Source organism: Emydura macquarii, unplaced genomic scaffold, assembly GCF_026122565.2.
Source record: "Emydura macquarii macquarii isolate MOO-44397 ecotype Brisbane River unplaced genomic scaffold, CSIRO-AGI_Emac_v2 contig_705, whole genome shotgun sequence".
Lineage (NCBI taxonomy): Eukaryota > Metazoa > Chordata > Testudines > Chelidae > Emydura > Emydura macquarii.
Genome location: NW_027130842.1, coordinates 12596530 through 12619488, shown reverse-complemented (window position 1 = coordinate 12619488; position 22959 = coordinate 12596530). Strand labels below are relative to the sequence as shown.

At 40.4% G+C, this 22959-nt stretch overlaps 1 protein-coding gene across 1 annotated transcript in view; it reads left to right on the top strand.

Moving 5' to 3' along the window:
• The window catches only part of SYNE1 (spectrin repeat containing nuclear envelope protein 1), a 458068-nt gene that overhangs the window by 297996 nt on the left and 137113 nt on the right, over window positions 1-22959 (top strand). The window contains exons 85-91 of the mRNA XM_067542425.1: window positions 621-758; window positions 3381-3566; window positions 4675-4797; window positions 7213-7395; window positions 9924-10067; window positions 16095-16289; window positions 17419-17559. Coding sequence (XP_067398526.1) covers window positions 621-758; window positions 3381-3566; window positions 4675-4797; window positions 7213-7395; window positions 9924-10067; window positions 16095-16289; window positions 17419-17559 — 1110 coding nt within the window. The remainder of the gene's footprint in view (window positions 1-620; window positions 759-3380; window positions 3567-4674; window positions 4798-7212; window positions 7396-9923; window positions 10068-16094; window positions 16290-17418; window positions 17560-22959) is intronic.

Genomic DNA, 22959 nt, shown 5'->3' with positions numbered 1-22959 from the left:
GTGCCTGGTAAGTGAGTAACGAGAATCAGAGCCATAACGCACTGGCTAACCTGAAAGGTGAGTGCATCAGAAATCAGTGCAGTGTTTGGCTTTGTATTTTTAAAAGAAGTATACCATTTTTCTTTTTTTGGAAAAGTAATATTCATAGGCTGGACAGAGAAAGCAGGCTTTAATAGAGAGGGGAAATGTGTGGGATCGCAGGCAGGGAAGAGACGCATAAGGGACAGCCTAAGATAAGGCAGAAAGATGAGAATGACTGTACTTAAGCGGTAGTCTTGAGCTGAGCAAAAAGGGAGACGGCGTTCATGTGTAACAATCTCAGACATGCACACCCACCCACACACTCCTAATGTGTCCTAGTTTCTTTAGGAAGAACTAAAAATAGTTACATCTGCCTTTGGAGGCACACATATATTCATTTACCTTTTTTTTTTTTTGTGGAGAGGGTCATTTTTAACATTTTCAATCATTATTATTAATTTTCTTATTATTATTGAATTTAGTAAAAAATATTCCACATTATGTAGTTAATCTATTTTTGCCACCTTTTCAAAAATGTTTAGAGTCCTACTGTGTAAGATTGATTTTCAGTTTTATGAAATGGATCTCTTTACTTTCAGGCTGCTTCGCACTTAGAAGAATACAGTGAGATGCTGGAGTTCATACTGAAATGGATCGAGAAAGCTAAGATCCTAGTGCATGGTAACATCACATGGAATTCTGCCTCCCAGCTTCGTGACCAGTTTATGGCATATCAGGTGATTATATGAGCTACAAATTTCAAAGGACAATTTAATACCCATTTGTGACATTCTGTTCAGGACATCCAGAACTGTAAGCCACTGCGTTACCCCCTCTGCCTCAGCAAGAGAGAGATTAGACTGTGGGCATCAGCTCCCTGCCACCCCAGTCTGTCTGCTTTACCAGCAAACGTCTGAGACTCTGTTGGTCCTAAACCTTGCCCCTAAACCCCAGTTCCCGAGTTTCCCCCAGAGACAGCTCTCTGCAGTGTCCAGTCCCTCTCACTGGACACTCACAGAAATTGTTTGCTGCCTTCAGAGATACAGAGAGCACACACCAGTCTGTTAGTTTAGCTGAGGACTCACTCTCCAATGAGATGGTTTATAGTAAAACTAAGAATAAGTTTACGAACAAAGAACAGAGATTTAAGTGATGCTAAGCAAGTGAAAAAGAGACCGGTATTGTTATAAACCAAACAATATAAGCTTTCTAGTGGCTAAAACTTAATTTTAGCAAGTTACAGTCCCTGCCTAAGCAGTTTTCTTACTTCACATTCAGTTACCAGCATCTCTAGCCCTCCAGGCTTGGGATCCAACTTTCACAGACTCCGAGAGTTCTGTATCCTTTGTCTCCTAAGTGAAGGATAACTGAAATGTCTTTTTTGCTACTCTTATATTTCCCCACGTCCATTGTCTTGGCCTCAAGCCAGGAAGCCTTCCTGGGGTGTAGACTATGTCCCCTGGCATGCTTACTAAGTAGTCTCCTCCACTGCTTGATGGCTATGTTTACCTTATATGTAAATACACTTTTGTTGTCCTCTGCCTGTAATCAAGCTGGTCAGACAGATAAATCCACATTCCTTTGTCTAGGCTTTGTCAAGCTTGGTGTATGCACTGTCTCCCAAACACACTTTAAGAATGTATTTCCAGAACTCGTATGTATTTCTTTGTGCACAACCCATACATACATCACACAATGATTTTTGGGGACCAGTGCATCACTAGTTTACATAGGATGACACCTTTTAGTGATGTACTATGACAACATTGTGTTAGGAGTAGTTAGTGTGCCAGTCCTGATATGAGTTAGTGTGGTGGGCACTCTGCATTGAGGAGCAATTAAGGTCACACCATTTTGATACAAAAAATAAAAACGTTGGACTTCTGTGACTGTGTAATGGCCAGAAGAGGTGATTTTTTTCAGAGTTAACTGATCTTGGGAGAACGATATATTTATTGCTCAGTGCAGTCGGTCCCTATATGATTCCAGCATCATTTTCACTTTTACTCTGATACATTTGCCTATTAACTGATTTTGAAAGATATGATGACTTAAGTGGATAATGTGAAGTACATACAGACTGGCTTACTGCAGGCAGTATCCCTATGAAACAGATCACACTGATTCCTGTTGGTAGATGTTACAGCACATAAACAGAATGTATTATTTGCTGTTGTATGCTGAGCAACATTTTATATATATTTTGGTAACACATGCACTAAGGCATTTTTCTAGACTAAATTAAAATAAGAGACTTCGGTCTCATATGGCAACTTTCATATAAAGTGTTCCAAAATTCTTTACAGATTGACGAGTTACAGTAAATCTGTGTAATGAAATGATTCTGCAGGCAAATATACATTCCACTACATATGTTGTGGACGTGACTTTGGTGCAATTTTTAAAAATGTAACCATTAAGATGATGCAGCAACCCCATTTACCCAACCCCCCACTGAACCAAAACTCTTCTTTATCTGAGCCATCTTTAAGGAAATGTAGCCACTTTCCTAGTTGCTCCCTGAATATTCCACGTACCTGCTTATCGAAATATTTTGATGTTCCCTGAACAGTGTTGAGAGTGTGTGTGTGGGGGGGAAATAGTGGAGTGTTACTTGATGATGAGAATCCGACCATCCCAATCCATTATAATAATAGAAAATGAATCAGACCCAGTGAATCGGGTGCTGTCACCTGACCAAGACCAAAAGAAAATAGTGTGTTGGTGAATCTGGCCCTGTGTATATAGTTATCACTGGAGCAGAAAGGTATAAATTACACTTCCCTGCATTAGTGAAGCTGTTCTGTTCCAAGGGAGTTCACCCTGAGGAAACTGCTGTTTCTGCAATCCCTGATAGTTTCCCACCCTGCAGTTACAGGCTACTCAGAAGATGTGCTGATTCAGCACACACACCTGGACACTGAGTATGCCTGCTTCCCTGGGTAGACCAACACCCACTGTCCCTGCCACCACACTGTTTCCTCCATCTGAGATCTTTCTGCTGCCACCTGGGCCCAGCAGATGTCCAGGCTGAATCAGGGCCATGCTTAGTGTGCATTGTATTTTTATCTAACAACAAGCTAATATATATGGAGAAATTCTTAAAACTGATGTGTGGAGAGGTGCAGCTTCTGAAATTATATCTCTTATGCTCGTGTTTAAGCTCATGCTCAACAGTAAGCATTTGTGTAAGTCTAATTGAAGTCCGTGGAACTTAAGAATAAGTAAGCATGTGATTAGGTTTTTAAGTGCAGTGCTAAATAAAGGTGTGCTTAAAGTTGAACACATGCCTAAATGTTTTGCTGAATAAGGGCCTAAAAAGTGACATTTAATTCTGGTGATATGGTTCTTCCATCCAGACCATGCTTGAGGAGTCTGGAGAGATTCATGGCGATCTCGAGTCCATGAATGAGAAGATAGACTATCTTACAAGCGTGTACTGTACTGAAGGAATGTCTCAGCAAGTGTCAGAACTGGGGCGCCAGACAGAAGAGTTACAGCAAATTATCAAACTGCGGCTTCAAAATCTCCAGGATGCAGCCAAGGTATTTGAAGTGCCCTTCATAGCTAGCTGACTGCTGGAATAACACATTTTAACAGTTCATGTCATCATGTTTTAGGAATGTGAGCAAAACAGGTCATCTGTGGTTTATAAAGAGTTTATTGTAGAAAAATAAATGGAACTAATATTGTGCCATTTCCAATAATTTCCTTCTAAGGGGTCCCATCCAGCTCTTGTTGAAGTTCATGGGAGTCATTCTGCTGACTTGACTGGGAGTTGAACTATTGCAAAACTGTGGAAAGTAAGACCCACATTTTCAAATGGGTGCACCCAAAAGAGTGAGTGCACTTTAATATGTAAACTCCTCAGTCTGTGCATGCTAGGATTTACATGTGTTAACGCTACCTAGCGCATGTACATGACCTTGTCTAAGTGTGCAAATCCCTCATGTGCAGTGTTTTTGAGCACACCCATTTGAAATTTTTTTTTTTTTAAACTATCGCTTTTAAGGCCAGAAACTGTCTCAAAGATTTCTTTTTTAAAGCCGATAGTCAAATAACAAACTGCTCTATAGTAATGTAGCTTTCTTGGTGCTGGAGAGGGTTTTCCATTGTAATTATGGTGTTTCTTCTGATGCTGGCTGCTGATACCCAAAAGATACAAATAGATAAATATGGAAAACTTATGTAAATTCAGTTAAAGGAATGGCAGATGCCTCTCAATTTCCTGGCTTTTTCTAGTTGAAGCTGAAATGCAATCCTTGACCCACCATGTGATCTGAGCTCTGCAACCGTATATTTCAGTGCAGCAGGTGTTCTGTGATAGCTAAGCACAGTAGGATGATAAAGAACGTCTAAATATAATGTGAGGCACAAAACATGTCATGACATCACTTCAATCAAGTCCGGATTGAATTTGTTTGAGAGGATAGTGTCAGTGGTATCTGTGTCTTGGAGCACTCATTTTCTAACCTATCCCAAACTGTAATAAGACTAAAGATTTTTGACACTCCCAGTAGCTTAAAATTGTAGTTTATATTGGGGGGAAAAAACCTGATGTTAAGTGTGGGTTACATAGTGGCTACTATAATGCCGTATACATCTCTGACATGCCTTTTTTTCTTGTTTGTCCCTGAATTTTATTTTTTGCAGGATATGAAAAAATTTGAAGCTCAGGTGAAAGCACTACAGGCTGCTTTGGAACAAGCCCAAGTTACCCTGATCTCTCCAGAGCTTGGGCGTTTGAGTCTAAAAGAACAACTTTCTCGCCGACAGGTAAAAGGGTTAAGCCACAGAGATAACATTGAAGCGAAGGGAATAGCAGTAACCAGTGGGGCAGTCCACGGAGTAAGGTACTACTTACCAAGAGTCAGGGTGTTGGAAGCCAACCCCAAGTTACGCGTAGGCACGGAGAAAGCAGGGGATGAATTGTTATCTAGAAGGGTGTCTCCGAGGTAGAATCCTTCATGGGGTTATTCCTCAGTTGATGCAGTTTACGTACTCCCACCTAATTCAGAGGTGTGCCTAAAGTAATAATCTAGCCCATAATAATAATAGTAAAAGCCTTTATAAAGTCTTTTTGATCAGTAGCTCTCCAGGTGCTTTACAAAGGAGGTCAGCATCATTATCTCCATTTTACAGATGGGGAAACAGGCACAGATGGGGAGGACTGACTAGCCCACCCATCCAGAAGGCCAGGGGCCAAGCCAGGAATAGAACTCAGGTCCCTGAATACCAGTACATTGCTCTATCTACTAAGTATCTCTTCCTCTATAAAATTATAGCTGCTTTTTTGTACTGCAGTTGGCCTATTATAGAGATTTGATTGTGGTTACCTTTTGTTCTGTGCCTCATGGATCGGCTTAACCAGAACAGTGCCTCTGAGTTCTTGATTACAATTTCCTACTCCAAACTGATACAGAGCTATACTGCTAACTGCCCTCATTCTGTCAGCACTAGCTAGACATCAGCTGGTGCTCCTTGGTTAAACCACCAATAGTTTTGTTTGTGTTCTTGGCGAAAATTAAAATCTATAGACCTAGATAAGGGTAAATGTTCAGAGCTTTGCATGTGGATTTAAATGCATTACTCTTGTTAATAAGGATCTCACAGCCAATTTTTGCACACCTCAGTGAACTATATATCCCTGTGAACCATCCCATCATCCATGTGGAAAGTAGAGGAACAGTGATGACAATAAACCATGAAACAGTTACCAGATTATTCTTGATAGGTCAAATCCTGCCCCTGCCAGGCTCCATTGTGTGAAGGTGGATAGAGCTGCACATGGGAAAACTCTTCACTCCTTATGGACAGCTGCAGAGTGGCTATGCTGCCCCCAAACCCAGCCCCCACACCAGAAGTAGAAAGGATGGGTTCTTTGAGGAAGACTGGCTTGGCATGCAGCTCACAGTGTCCTGAATGTCAGTTCCAAAAGGAAGCTGTCTGTTACGAAGGATATGGGGTGAAGATCCGGAGCAAAGGTGTTTGGGGAAGAAATAGGCATACACCACCAACCTTTAGATCACCCACCCTCCTTCATAAAAGGAAAAATAACACACAGCAACTTAGGGGCCCCAGATACCAGGGTCTTCCCCTTGCCCATCACCACAGCTCCATTGGAGTAACCCTGGGGGCACAATAGAGGGGAAAGGGCAGGAGTGTCTGCACCCCATACTATCAAATAGAGGTGCTGGAACAACTTGTATAGTGGGGTTGCTGAGAGTCATTGACCCAAACTGTAAACCCGGTATGTAGGGGAATCCACTTCAAGCCAGAGGGTGCAGTAGCACTTCCAGCACCCCTAGTTCCACCACCTCTGCTATCAGCCTATTGAATTTAAAATGTCATGCTGCGTGTGTTGGTATGCTTGTCTTCACTCATGCATCTTTTTGTATTGAGAATTAAGTAAACGCCTCAATGACAATAAAAAGAACGTGGACCTAGTTTATTCCCCTGCAACTGTGATACACAGTTCTCATGCATATGAATGAAAGTTAGGCACATGCATTGTGGGACAAATAGATGCCTGGAAAGAGGCTGGATAAACAAAGGAGACCAGATGGCTCAAGGGGAAGGGTATTTATGTAGCTGCATTTTGTTCCATTTGGTTGCTTGTTTAATTTTAAACGTTGTCATTTTTAGACATGGTCTAAATTTTCAAAGGAGGATAATGAGCACAAGTAGTAGGTTTTGTGTGCCCCATTTGAAAATGTGCATCTGTATCTCAGCAGAGTGTCCAGTTTGGTTTTACTTTTAAAATGTGCATATAAATAAGGCTAAACAAATGCCTGCTGCTCAAAAATTACATTTGTTTGGTTTTTAAGCATTTTTATATGTATTTGCCAGAATAGTTTAAAGAATTACTTTCAGTCTAAACATAGACATATAAACAGGGATAAACATTGCTTTGTTTCAAAGGGGCTCATTAAGTGATTTAATTAAACGTTTTTGTTCCTATTCGATAGCTGAAATACACTTTGATTAATTAAGAATATAAAATAATATTTACCACAAAAGGAACAAGCAAAGCCACTCTGAGCATGCCCTGGTTGTGCTTCATTTAACTATGGGTAACCTCATTTATCTTTTGTTTGTTAGCTGAACTCACTCTTGTTTATAACTGGCTGTGTGGCTTCTCTTTGGAATTCATGGGAGAATGACTTACTGTGACACCAATTTTATTTCTAGCATCTGCTGTCCGAAATCGAATCTCTGAAGCCAAAGGTTCATGCCATGCAAGTCTGTCAGAGTGCCTTAAGGATGCCTGAAGAGGTGGTCACCAACCTGCAGATATGTCACACTGCCCTCAGACTTCAGGAGGAAGCCAGCCGTCTGCAGCACATGGCTATCCAGCAGTGCAATATAATGCAGGCAAGTGCAAACTGAGCTGCGGGTGGAGGTGGGGTGGGTGTTAGAGGTTGTGTTAGTAGAAGGGTTTATACTGGCACAGAATAATATATGCATTCTTTTTTTTAACCCAATGTGTGCCTGGAAGCATAACACGCCCGCCACTTATATTTTAATTATTTTAAACTCCATGTTTATTGGAATTTTAAGCATACTATTAGACAATTTTCTCAGTCTGAATTAATTCCCAAAGTAAGGAAATAAATACTTCAATACTCAATTATCATTTATCATGTAATCATTGTTAAATAATATTATCCACCTTTTCATTCCATGTTCTTGTAAGGCATTATTGCAAAACGATCAGGTTATTGCTTTCATTTCCAAAACCCTCAAATATATTTTCTTGTTCATCTCCTTGATCTTCCATTCATGGCTGCAGCATAATCTGGCTGTCTAACCCATACATTTGAATTTTCATTTCAAATGAAGTTAATAGTTTCTTTATCGTATGGTGGATAAGAACCTGAAGTGATCTGTAGCAGTCTCTTCCTGATGTTGTTGGGGCAGTACTGTTTTGCCAGCTCTAACTTCTAAACATTCAAATATCATGAGTCAAGACCTAAAACATCATGAGATTATTTTAAAAATCATGAGTTTGTCCCACCCCCAACCCCAATTATTAATTCAGGGTTCTTTTTATTTGCTTTCTGGTTTCAGAGCCTTTAACATGCACTTGGGTCATGTTTCTAAGTTTTTCTCCACAAACAAGAGAACTAGAAACTTTATTAGTGAAAGCCAAGATTCTCATACAGTTTATTCACTCCAGGAGTTGGGGCTTTAAGAAAAACAACAAATTCACAATTTTATCCCAAATCTTGTGACAAAATTGTGAGAGTTGGCAACACTGCTTTGTTGACGGGCCTGGTTGGTGAGGTAACCAATTGCAAGCTCTTGAGACCTAGTGGCTGACATTTGCTCTTTTAAAAAGGCTTCTTTATAATATTTTTTACTTATTTTGGGGTATTGCCCATTCAAAGCCCACTTAATAGCTCAGATGCCTAAAGACTATTAAATTATTTACTTCCTTGCAACTCATAACATTCCTTAGTGAGAACACTCCTGCTTTACTTCGCCTGTTGCTAGTGCTGAGCTCCATTCCATCATTACGCTTTGGCATTGTGGCTTACGTTTTAAGGGCTGTGGCTGAGATTTTTCAAAGCAAAATCGGGGATTTATTCACAGTGAAATCAATGAATCATCTGGCTAAATCCATTAGTCATCTTTGAAAAACTCAGCATGTTGTTTTTGCATGCTAATACAAAGGTGGAAGATGACATCTTTTGAATAATTTAAAAACAGATTGGAAAATATACTGTACAGAATAATTCATCATTGGAAAGGAGATGGACAAGCAACTTCTAATTTTTTTCCAGTTCTTAGTTCTCTGCAGCAGTTATTTACATTGTAATTGTATTATTCAGTAACACTCCATATTAATTACATTCCAGGGGAAAAAAAATCTATTCTAATGTCTATAGAAATATCTCATCAAAAATATTTATTATGCAGTAAGCTCTACAGTGTATTTGGTAATATTTTTTCTAGGTATGCACCATTATTGCAAAATGTGTATAGACATGGCTCTTCAGTAAGTCTTATTGAGTGAAGTTTGTTTTCAAATTAAATTAGCCTGGATTATAAATGTTTCTGACAAAGGGTTGCAGTATCCATAATAAACATCATTTTGAGTTATGTGGTGCCAAAGGTTTTTGCTGGCATTACAAACATTTAATTAATTCTCATAGCAGCCTTGGGAGGTAGGTAAATAGTATCACAGCCGTTTTATTGATGGGTGAACTGGGACACAAAGAGGTTAAGTAACACTCCAGATCACACCGTAAGACAATGGCAGAGCAGGGAATAAAGCCAGCAGTCCTGATTTAACCCCTAGACTACCACCTCTCCTGTTAACTATGAAATGTTTAAAGTGTGATTATATGGCCCATTCTTACTTGGCATATTGACTCTCTATGTAACTAGTATTATCTACTTACTTTACAACTAAAATCAAATTATTACTACTCTTAGTACTGCAAACCCAAAATAGCTATCTTCAGATATAATACATACACAAGACAAGGTATCTGTATTATTAGGAGCAAACCTATCAGCTAAAATCCAATGCAGACAGGAAGGAAGCAAGTTTACCCTCAGGTTCCAAATTATGGATTTGCAGTGGTTTAAGTATTTCAAAAATGCATGACTTTTAAAATAAGAGAATCTGCTATGAAAGCATTTAGAGAAAAGGAACGTGAAGCTTCCCGATGTCATTTTTCCAGGCACATTTCTGAGTATAACCACTTCGAAGTGTGTAAGCAGAAGACTTTATACTAGTCAGCTAAGTTATGCTTTCTGTTCATGTCTTGTTTTTCGGATAGCTGGCTATTTACAGCACTTATAGACATCCTTATGAAGGGGGTAGACTAATCAAATGAATACCAACAGTGTTCTATTTTCATGTATAAATCTACAGTATCTTCTCTCTCTAGGAAGCAGTAGTACAGTATGAGCAATATGAACAAGAGATGAAGCATTTACAGCAAATGATCGAAGGTGCCCACCGTGAGATCCAAGACAAACCTGTTGCAACCAGTAACATCCAGGAGCTGCAGGCCCAGATTTCACGCCATGAGGTAATGCAGCTGAGATACAACTGCACAGGCTCTGAGTTAATTAGTTTGAGAAATCTGTCTGCTTAAATTCTCTTCAGGTCACAGAGCAGATTTTTAGAGGTCCACAAAAGCTAGCTTAGCAGGTGTGATTTATACCTCATACGTATCCACACATAGCAAATTCCTGTTAACACCACAGTTCCAAGTATTTTTTTTCTTTACTGAATAGGTCTCCCAAAGTCTTGAGTGCATGGTTACCTATTAAAGCAAAAAGTAATTACCAAAGGCTGAAAGACACAGGGCCCATTGATGCAGCCATTTCATGTGTGGAACTCCAAAATATGTCAATGGGAACTCTTTTCATCATGTGGTACCATATGTAGCAGGAAATGATCACTGAGTGATCTTAGGCCCAGTCCTGAAATCCTCACTTAGCTCTCATTAATGAAAAAACATTATGCCTGAGAGCAGACAGGGTAAAAACAAGGGACTGGGTCACCCCTCCTGAGGTAAAGACCACAGAAGGCAACTTTGGAGGAGGAAAACTCTGCAAAGGATCCTTTAAGTCATTCTGTCAGGGGAGCAGAGTTTTGATTCTCAGAAATGAGCTGCTAGTCCAGACCTCAAACCCCATAGATCTCGGGACAAGGTATGAGGGCAGGACAATCTATGTGGAGGCTCCATGCCCCCACACTGATTTTTGGAATCCCAGGTCTTCACATTGTGGTATGCCATGTAGATAGCCACATGGGTGGTAGCTCTCTCTTGTATAGTTTTTGACACTAGAGGGCATTTTGTTTTTAGTTTTAGAAGGAAGGGTTTAATTTGCCTTTCACAGTATATTGTTTATACCTGAAGAACTCTTCCTATGCTGCTTAGTTCATTTCCTGTCACAATTGTCACAGAAGCTATTTAGTAAAATGCAAAAGAAGCTATTTGATACAAATACTTTATGCTGTTTTCGTGAAGGTTGCTCCCAATAATGTCTCCACAGACAGATCTGAAAACATCATTGCAGAGGGAGGCATTAAGAATGGGGTGGGCACAGGGTTTACTGGACCCACACACGTATGGGTAGAGAATCTGGGAATCCCCTCAGAGGAGCATAGAGAGGCAATAGATGCTGTTCCAGTCCTTTTATTTTATCCAGTAGCTGTAAAAGGGTGCAGACCTGCAAGCTGCCCCAAGTTTGAGGTGTTGGATTCCATCCCCTGCCCAAAGCCCACTTATTCGGAGTTGGGTGGCAGTGGTGGTGGGGAGCATGAATTTCACATGATGGGGAAATAGAATAAAATGGCACTTCATTCTGGATTATCGTGTTTGAAACGTTTCAAAGGAATGCATTTAAAGAGACACAGGTGACACCACATTTCTGGGTTCACGTTTTTGTGTGGTTAAGTTTTGCAGCAGGGTACACGATACACTAAACAAGACTTGCAGGGTCACTGTATGGTTACACCTTTTATTTTTAATCAGGTGTGTCAAGATACAAATTGCATGCATAAATGAAGAGAAAAAATACTGTTTACCAGGACACACAGTGTAGTCCAGGTGTGTGAAGGTTAAAGGCGTTCATAGTAGCTATGTTTAAAGTACAAAGATAAGAAGGGAAGAAGAAAGCCAATGTCCCCTGCATTACAGAAGTCTTGAAGTAACCTTACACATAAGTAACACAGAGTAGTATTCTATGCAAGATGTGTTTACAGAAGCCTTTTGCCCTGGACTTCCATGTCATAGAACGGCCACCTATCCTGATGTTTCTGGAAGCACTGTGATTTTGATGAGCATACAATAGCTTGCAGGATATTAGGTGTCTATGCAACTATTAGATGTCCGTGCAATCATAATGTTGTGAGATTACAATACAACCTGATCATAGAATCATAGGGCTGGAAGTCCAGTCCCCTGCACTCATGGCAGGACTAAGTAATATCTAGATCATCCCTGACAGATGTTTGTCTAACCTGCTCTTAAAAATCTCCAATGATGGAGATTCCACAACCTCCTTAGGCAATTTATTCCACTGATTAACCACCCTGACAGTTAAGAAGTTTTTCCTAATGTCCAACCTAAACCTCCTTTGCTGCAGTTTAAGCCCATTGCTTCTGGTCCTGTCCTCAGAAGTTAAGAACAATTTTTCTCCCTCCTCCTTGTAACAACCTTTTATGTACTTGAAAGCTGTTACCATGTCCCCTCTGTCTTCTCTTCTCCAGGCTAAACAAACCCAGTTCTTTCAGTCTTGCCTCATAGGTCATGTTTTCTAGACTTTTAATCATTTTTGTTGTTGTTCTCTGGGCTTTCTTCAATTTGTCCACATCTTTCCTGAAATGTGGCACCCAGAACTGGACACAATACTCCAGCTGAGGCCTAATCAGCACAGAGCAGAGCGGAATAATTACTACTTGTGTCTTTCTTACAACACTCCTGCTAATACATCCCAGAATGATGTTTGCTTTTTTTGTAACAGCATCACACTGTTGAATCATATTTAACTTGTGGTCCACTATGACCCCCAGATCCATTTCTGCAGTATTCCTTCCTAGGCAGTCATTTCCCATTTTGTACGTGTGCAACTGATTGTTCCTTCCTAAGTGGAGTACTTTGCATTTGTCCTGATTGAATTTCATCCTATTTACCTCGGACCAATTCTCCAGTTTGTCCAGATCATTCTGAATGTTAATCCTATCCTCCAAAGCACTTGCAACCCCTCCCAGCTTGGTATCATCTGCAAATTAAATAAGTGTACTCTCTATGCTAAATCTAAATCATTGATGAAAATATTGAACAGAACCGGACACAGAATTTTTCCCTGCAGTACCCCTTTGTTATGTCCTTCCAGCATGACTGTGATCCATTGATAACTACTCTCTGGGAATGGTTTTCCAACCGGTTTTGCACCCACATTATAATAGCTCCATCTAGGTTGTATTTTCCTACTTTGTTTAAGAGAAGGTCAAGCGGGACAGTATCAAAAACCCTTACTAAAGTCAAGATATACTACATCTACCACCTCCCCCCATCCATTCTTTGTTACCCTGTCAAAGAAAGCCATCAGGTTGGTTTGATATGATTTGTTCTTGACAAATCCATGCTGACTGTTACTTATCACCTTATTATCGTCTAGATGTTTGCAAATTGATTGCTTAATTATTTGCTCCATTATCTTTCCGGGTACCGAAGTTAAGCTGACTGGTCAGTAATTTCCCAGGTTGTCCTTTTTTCCCTTTTTGTAGATGGGCACTATATTTGCCCTTTTCCAGTCTTCTGGAACCTCTCCTGTCTTCCAAGACTTTTCTTGTTCTGTTACAGTGTTATGTTGCATTACAATGTGGTGATACAACTTTATTGCAGGATATTTCTAGTGTAAATGTCATAATGCAAGCAATTGTCCTGCCAAAAAGTCAAAGATGAGAATCCTATGGCACATGGGCCAGGCACAACATGCATTTTGTAGAATCACACCCATAGAAAAGAACTTGAATTTATATTGCAGCACGTTGACTGAAAAACTGAACTGCTACAAAACGATGACCACAAAGAAATCTGACACTTCTATGTGTACTCACAAGCTGCCTGCCTTTATTCCTTTACACCCATAAGTTTCTCTTCTGAATCTTAGTTTTAGCCGTTTTGTCTAATGTATGTATTTGTATGTATGTAGGTATGTATATATGCATATATATTGATTGAGTACATAACATAACCCTGTGCTGTACAAATATTATTGGATCCTAATAATAGTAATGGAATTAAATAACTAAAGCCCAGTGGGTAGAACTGTAATAAACTTTCTGCTCAGCCCTTGGTGGGATGGTCCCTAAGTCGGGGTGGGAGGGTACCTCACAACTTAGTATCATGGCAAATGGAGCAAATAACTGTGGTGGAGCCATTAGTCATTGGAGTTAGAATCTGATTTGTTTGATTTAGAAAGTTGTTTTTTTCAAAGCCACTTGCTTCACACTAAAAGCTTTGCTTAGCCTCCTGATAAAGCTGGAGGATCCCTTTGGTTGCTGACATCTGAAAGTGCAAAGTATATAGGGAGCAGAGCACCAGTCAAAGGCTAGTTCAGACTGGAAAGGTGCTTGCCCAAAGTAATAGGATGTGTCAGTTTATAATGCTGTATCTCACTGATCTGGAAATTTTCCATTGAGATCCTGAGTAACTAGTTTAATGAAAGTTTACGTAACCTGCAGAGTCAAAAGTTACATCTGCCTGGGGGCTACAATAACTTATCCACTTCATATTTTCAATATACGTTAATTACTGAATATTTTACCTGTTAGGCTTTGCGGCAGCTGTTTAATGTTTAATTGCTGCTCATATGCACAGAGCAAGTAGTGTTGAAGGGAAGGATCTCTTGGGCATCAGAAGAAGTAAAGGGAATAGATTTCCTCTGCACTACTTAGTTCTGAAATATTAAAGGTACTGGCACTCGTACTTCATAAATAAATTATCATTTCTCCTGTCTTTTTGATTTGGGAGCTGGCATTAGAAAAAAATGTAAACAGATGTAAAAGTAAAATACAAATATCCATTTGAAAGAATAAACACGATGGTTGCTGGTGTAGCAGCAGTAACTCTGCAAATATAGTTTTCACTTTGTAAATCAATATGTTGCTGTATTTCCAGGCAGAGGCATCTCAAGATAATCTATGCCATAGGCAAACCTTCACAGTGCCACCCCCCATCCTACCCTCTAGAACAGAGGTTCTCAGCTGGGTGGGGGGGCGAGGGAGATGGAGGCGTCAGTCTTTTGTGGAGGTTTCTGATGGTTAGTGGGGGGGAAGATGTCAGCTCCAGGTAACAGCATCTCTCACTCGGGTTTGGCCCAGCTGCACTTCCATGACGGGGTGCTGGACAGACCAAATTTGAGGGAGTGGCATTGCGACCTGATCATTCAGTGCCATTCAGATTTGGCCTGGCCATTCCTGCTGTTGTAGGCACCTGCTTAGTTTGCCTATGATGAGAGTTGTCCCTGTCTCCAGGGAGACAGAAATAATATCTAGCAGAACAGTCAACTTTCCCACTGATCTTGGGGGGGGGATTTGTTTTTTGTGTTTGTTTTTTAAATATGAATTTGGTGCTCTGAAAATTGATGAACTGACAACACTAAACATGCTCCTGTTTCTCAGGAGCAATCCTATGAGCGAAAGGGTCATTCATTTTATAGGCCCATTCGGTTGTGTGTCCGTCTGCTGTCACTACCATCAGAGGTGTGATGGTGTGTTTTTGCAGTGTTGGGAATTGGATTGATTTCACACAGACTACTGCACAGTCATAAGTAAACAATGGCTTTTTGTCAATCTTGTCTTCAACCAAATTCCCCCAACTCATGTTAATATAGGGACATAACTGTCCAGTTAGGATTTTGACTGAGGACATAAGCAAAACAAAAACAATTAGGGAAAAAAAATCTGTGAAAATACACATAGGCGATAAACTATATCCACTCCAACCTCCATGCAAACACATGTGTTATAAATAGGAGTGATCTAACATGTATTTATCTTACTAAACCACTGAGTAGCTCTTTCTGCTGCTCATTGTGTTCAGATTGGTGAGAGCTGAGTGTTGCATTTTTTTTAAACAGTTCGTCATCACATGACCTCATTTCCATGGTATGCACCATCTGGAGATTTTCATCTTGTTTTAGGAACAGGAGAAAAAAGAGAGCTTTTCCTTGCCTCTGTTTTAAGATAAAGTGTATAGAATTTGCTGCAGATTAGGAATTGTATGTGAGTGTGACTTCTGTCAGTATCAAACAGAGATGTGGCTTTCACAGAGCTTTTCCGGTTTCACAGCATAGCTTGCTCCTTTGTGGTTTAGCTGTGCAGTGAGATGCTGCCTGACTTGTTTTCTTCCACAATCAACATCCTGCCTTTCAGCTTGTGCTGTTGCTGATGTCGGGGCTTGAGACACAGAGCTGTGATTTTTATTGGCTGACCTGAGACATAGCCTGCCTACTTAACGGAAGCTGAATTGCTGCTAGTTAGTTTTGTGGCCTTTATATCCTGCATGAGACCCATTGAATAAAAAATGTTTCCTCAGGAGCTGGCGCAGAAGATTAAAGGATACCAGGAGCAAATAGCGTCTTTGAATTCCAAGTGCAAAATGCTAACAATGAAAGCTAAACATGCCACTATGCTACTGACAGTGACAGAAGTGGAAGGGCTTTCAGAAGGAATGGAGGAACTGGACTCAGAACTCCTCCCAACACACTCAGCTCATCCCTCTGTGGTTATGGTAAGAACTGAATTGGTATCATTACTGTTTATTAGGTTCTGCTCTCTTTTGTACAGTTCTAACGCTACAACACAGCCAATTGTCACAATGCACATTGTGTGCTTTGCTTTACTGTCATGTTTTGGTGTTGCAGATTAGAATGAACTACAACTTCTTTTTAGCGTATTTGTGTCACATCAGCTTTCTAAGCCAACAGATAAGAAATGAAGTTGTTTATGAGGATAACAGAAATCAGTCTGTTAAAAGGAAAATAATATTTAAAGCTCACTCTTACCTTTCAGCATGAGTGTTGAGCTGTTTTCTCAATATAACACAACAAACATTGAAAAAGCACTGAACTGAATGACAAAAAAGGGAGAGGTATAAATTGTATTCTACAGCATGCTTTCTTTATATACCCCAGATTGTTTTGTAAAACATTTTTGATTAACTACCCTGCAGTAATTGACATCATTATGACAATATCCTAGCGCACATAAAGGTTGAATAAATGCTGGAGTTCTTACTTGATTTTGCTCAGTCCGTATGCAAATGTAACTCCCCCAACGTCGGTGGGAGTTCTATCTGTGAGGAAGGGCTCAGTAAAAATGGAGTGAGGATTTCAAGATTTATCCCTGTATTAAAACCTTAGAAAAGCAAAACTGAGACGTTACTACTATAATATGTTGTATTTTTAAAAATCTGGATCCAGTTTTGTTCTGCAGCATTTAATTTTTAACTAGGCCTGAATGGTAAAGTATTGAGAGCAGTAGTTCCAGCTATCTGTAACTTTCAGTAACTTCTCCTAACGTTGTATTGTGTGTTGTACCAGGTGACATTTGGCCACCCTGTTACTTATTTTTGATGTGTTGGCTATAGAAACTTTTAAAATTCCCTAGTAGTACAGAAGATGGCCAATATCTCAGCCCCAAAATATCAGCAGTAAATATCACTGCTTGTCTATCGCTTTCCTGAACTGTTAAAATAGCAACTCTAAGGGACATGGAGAAAGCAGCAGTCCTTAAATTGTGTCTTGGTAATTCCAACATTGTGTTAATTTTCTTGTTTTGGTCTACATCTAATCCAAATGCTTGCTATGGTGATTGATTGATCTTCTTCCTGTCCTTTGGGGTTGCATTTTCTGTGACAGATGACTGCTGGTCGCTGTCACACACTACTCTCACCTGTCACTGAGGAGTCTGGGGAGGAGGGAACCAACAGTGAAATTTCTTCTCCACCTGCCTGTCGCTCTCCTTCACCTGTGGCTAATACAGATGCTTCTGTTAACCAGGTACCTGTCACTTTGCATTCATTCAGCTATGATCTCTGGTAAGATGCATGGTCCCATTCTCTGTATTCTGCGGTTGATACCTTTTTAGAAAATTTGGGCTCATTTTATTTAAATGTTGGGCACACAACTTCAGGGTCCCATCCCGTGATTGGAGAATCGTAATCAAGCATAATCAGGACCTGGCTTCCTAATACATAAAAGATACAAATACAGCGCAAGAAGCTTAAAGCATATCAATTTGGTACCCTTTGTCACTGGCAAAAACTGACCCAATAAGTTAGTTACTTTTTAAACAAATTTTGAGTGAGCATTACACAGTCTTTCTAATTCATCGATGTCTCTCTTGCATTTGTATCAGGGTTTTGTTTTCAAAATAGTACAAAGGATGGCATCCTGCATCCTGAGGGAGCACAATTTTGTATGTCGTGTGATGAAACAACATTACATCGTGTTTGTCTGTCTTGTGTCATTGTCCAAATGATGCCATAGTTTAATGTTTTCTTTGGTTCAGGTATTCAGATATCAACTGTGATCTATTTTGTGGGGGATTGTGTTCATTCTACACTTTGGGCCAAATTCTGTTTTCAATTATAACAGTACAAACCCCAGGCACTTTTCCCTCTCTGTTCTTCTTTATCTTTAACAGTAAGTCCTTCATTTTGGAACCATCATTAGAATAGAAAGTCTCAGAAATACAGTCAGCTGTCAAGGCCATGCAGATAGGAAGGAGGGTCTAATGGTTAGGTCACTAGCCTGGGACTTAGAAGATTTGGATTAAAGTCCCTGCTCCACCAAAGACTTCCTGTGTGATGCTGGGCAAGTCAGGTAGTAACTTTATTACTCATCTGTTAAATGGGGATAGTACTTCCCTATGTCACGGGGCATTGTGAGGATTAATGCATTAAAAGATTCTGAGACTATAGTAATGGGGGCCAGACAGATTTCATCTCCCTTGCAGGAGAGAAAATATAATGACTACTTGTGGAGTAAAGTATTACCCAATATGAGTGTGGCTGCAAAGTCAAGAATTAAGTTTTTTTTTTTAAGTGGCTTTGGCTCAGCTATGCTTATGCCCTGTATTATGAAAACTTTCTGCAAACATTTGAAGAATTTAGTTTTTCTAGCATATTTACTAGAATGTTTCAGAGGCACATATCTGGTACTCCTGGGGAAATTCTGCACCACTATGCAAACGCAGAATTAATGTCCCCCGCAAATTTTACTTATCCCTGCAGAAAAACTGATTCACACACCCTTTCTGGGCAGTGGCGGGAGGGGAGAGAGAAGGCATCTGGTTTGGTCATTGGGAGCAGTGCGGGGAGACATCAATTACCACCTTGTGGGCGGGGCTGGGTTCTCTTTGTCCCTCTCACTTGCTATTGCGGTGTGCCCGGAGACAGGGAGGAGCAGGGCTGGGGACTCCCTGCTTGTGGCTCCTGTCGTGTGCCAGGCTCCAGCTGCTAGTCCCAGCTGGGCTTTGGCGGGAGGAAGGAAGAACTTGCTTTTCCCCTGCATGGGTTGCTCGCTGGGCCAGACCTACCCCGGGGAATCTCCCCCAGCTGCAGGAAGCTCCATCCCTCCCCACTCCCTTCACCCTGCTTCCTGCTGCCATCAGTCCCCAGCTGCAAAGGAAGGAGTCACTCACTGTTTGGAGTTTTGCCCCCCCCCCCCCCAATCTGCCCAAACCTCGTGCATCCGGACCCCTCCTCCCCCCACATACCCAGACCCGTGCTGCCAAGCCACAACCTCTGCATCTGGACCCCACACACACCCAGACCACCCCCTGCTGAGCAGTCAAACCCCCACCCCACTGAGCCCCAACCAACTGAATCCAAACCCCCACCCTGCCAAGCCCCGCTCCCCCAGTCTCCAGAGCCCCCTTCTCTAGCCCCCTGCACCCAGACCCTGCTAAGCCTCATTCCCACCCACCCCCCACACACCTATCCCCCCATGCTGAGCCCCAACCGTCTTTACCTGGGTCCCCCGCAAAGTCCCCTTCCCCCTGCACACAAAACTTTACCAATGAGCCCCTGGGCATCCAGATCACATCTGGACTCCCCACTGAGCTGCCCACACCCAGTTTGCCCCACACAGAGCCCTCTCACCCCACCTCTGAATCCCCCCACTTGGATCCTGCCAGGCTAAACCTCCTTGCCCCACACCTGGATTGGGGTTCAGGACTGGGCATGGAAACGAGACACTGTCTCTCTTGCTCACTGTGGAGCCATATTGATGTGCTAATATGCCTAGAAAAGAATCTATTTGTTAAAAACATTTCTTGAATCTTTTTTGTTTTGTTACAGACATACTTGCTGACAGGTATTTTGAAATAAATTACCACAGTAATTGAAAGTGGTGATTGTATGGTGTTATTTTGACAAATAAAATATACAGAATTTTAAAATGTATGTATATTTTGATTTTTTGATGCAGAATTTCTTCAGGAATAATCTGGCCAGTAACAACTAATCAACAATGAATAAATTTAGATTATTAAGTGTAATATACTAGCAGCAAATTTCTTCACAATCCATACAGCAAAAACTTTTTGGAAGAAAATGTCTAATATCTTTGAATGATAAATAAATTTGAAGAAATTCCTGCCCCCAAAATTTATGATCTAATGGCCCAGTCTTGCCATACTTACTCAAGGCCGATGATGACTGCAGAATCAAGGCCCAGCTAAAACAAAAGACTATTTTTCAGCTCGTCATTGAGTTACCTAGGAGCATTTCCAGCCATAGAGTATGTAGTCTCTGATGGCCAATATGTTCAGTTGCATCATTGTAGCTACCACTAAAACATGCCAAATTCATAATAGAAAGTTGTAGAAAGGCTAATATTTACCAAATGAAACAATTGAGCTTTGTATTTTCAAAACTCCTACAGCCATTTGTCCATATAACAAGCCAAAATTTGGGAAATGTGCAATTTTAAATAAATAATAAAACAAGTTTCAAACTTAGGAAACCACAAAGGTCTATTTTTACTTATTTCTTTATTTTCTCATCAGTAATTCAGGAAAGGGCTAAACCATTTGTTTTAGATTCCAAACTAAATTGTTCCCATGTGAAAATCTTGCATGCCAAGTTTCAGCTTGAGTTTTGTAATATGTGAGCCAGTAATGCATTCATTACTAACTGATGGGAAGGTATTCCAAATTCTTATATGGTAAAGGAGGAAGACCTTTTAAACTCTTCTACAATATTCCATGATATTAAACTGTATTTTCAAAAATGGAATAAGTCTAACTCATTTATGCCATGTGTACAAATAAATAGAAATGTCCTTTGGCAACAAGGAGCTGTTGCCTTCCTGAGATACAACACTAATTTCAGGCCCTTATTTCTAAATTCAGACATTTCTATACTATGCTTATGTATAATATACTTATTACTATCTATAAACTACACATTCAAAAATAAGAAACACAATTTTATCACTTAATTAATAAAATCATTACCAATAAATATTACACAATTAAAAATACATAATACCATGGCTATGTTCCATCCATATTTAAGCACAATTTCCAGTTGAATTCAACTGAATTCCCCAAATGATTACAAATAGAAGACACAGCATGGCTCCATATTCGCTTTTAAATTACTTCTCAAGCTTATTTATTAAGCTGCTGCTTTGAAACCTAAGACTTTGATCCCCCCAGGAGCTCTGCAGGGGCAGATCTTTGCGCCTGAGTGAAATCCCATTGAATTCAGGTGGGGCTCCCTGAGGAGTCTATCAATCTGGAGCTCTCTGAAGGACTAAGAACTAGCCATTCAAAAAAGATATGATGTGAAATAATGGACCTGAACCTTGGTTCAGGTTATACGGATATAAATCAGGAGTAACTCCACTGAAGTCAATACCAATAAAGTAATCAGTAAATTACACTATTGTTGAACTGGTGTATAATAAATGAGATCAAAATCAATCCCTAACTGTTTTACAGGAGATGTCAGGTTAAAAGTAATGGACCATATCCTGTAGCCCTTTCTTCCAAACTCAGTCAAAACTCCCGCTGAATTCAATGGGAATTTTGCCTGGTTAGGGAATACAGGGTTAGACCCCTTCTAATTCAAAGGAACTCTTTACCAGTGTTGTTGGTGACATCCTAGGTTATAAAAAGTGAAATAATTTTTTTAAAGGCATCACTTTTATTTCCCCTACTTCTGCTCATTGTTTGTTTGGCTTTTTTGAACCTCTCAGCTCAGACACTGACCTATCATTTTCACAGTTGTTCATAGCCAGTTTTGCTGTCTGCTTTGCATGTACTAGCACAGTATTTCTCAAAGTATGATGCATACCCCTTAGAGCACAAAGGACTACCTGGGGGGAACTATGGCCAATGTTACAATTGTGGTGGGTTGACATTTAATAATACATAACGGGACTGCAGGGGAAGTGTGATTCGTTTCAATTTCCTGAGCTGAGGAAGTGGGAGAATGAGGGGAGGCTCAGCTTCCAAAATGTAGGAAAGGATGTGCTCACATGATGTGCAGGTGTCTGGATTGCAACCACTGCAGGAGGGTCTTTTTCATTGAAATTGTTTTTTGAACTCATGAGAAAATGTCTTTTCTTTTTAAGTTCTGTTCGACGTGTTTTATACAAACACTACCTCTGGGCCTAATCTGCCAATACTTGACAGTAGTTCCAGCCTGATTCCATTGAAGGCAATGGAATTCATCTCATTGATGAGTGGGAGCGGACCTGTGCCTACTGTCTCTAATTTTAGTAAATTGTGTCTGTTTCAACTAGCCTTTGCATATCATGGTCACTTCCCTGACCTTAAGAATAAATATTCTATATCTTATCTCTGTAGCTATGTATCTGACTCTTTTCTTCTCTGAAAGAGCAGGGGATTTCTGCACCTAACTCCAAACAATTCTGATGAGACATTAGCGATTTCTTTGCACTTTGGGGCTTGTCCTCCATTGTCTTTGAAGCAGTTGACCATATCAGCAACCTCAAACCTCTCTTCCCTGAGTTGTCATGATTCTGTGTTTGACTGGTTCTCTTCCTATCTCCCTAACACTCTTTGATGGCTCCTCTTCCACTTCCCTCTCTCTTTTGGACTCCCTTGGAGCTATGTTCTTTGCCACCTCCTTTACTGCCTCTACCCCTTATTTCTGAGTGATCTCATCCACACTCATAGTTTTGGCTGCCATCTCTATGCTTTTGATTCCCAATTTTAGCTCTCCAGCCCTGACCTTTCCCCTTCTGTTCAGACTCAACTTGCCTTCCTGGCCTTTAGCTTCATATTCTCTCCCAAATCCTCTTTTCCATCATGGTACAGCTCCAAATCATATGTCTCTAGTTTTACTTAAACCAGTGTGCACCATATTTAAATGTTCGCATGTTGGTTTTTTCAAAAAGAAAAAATATGACAAATCATGGTCT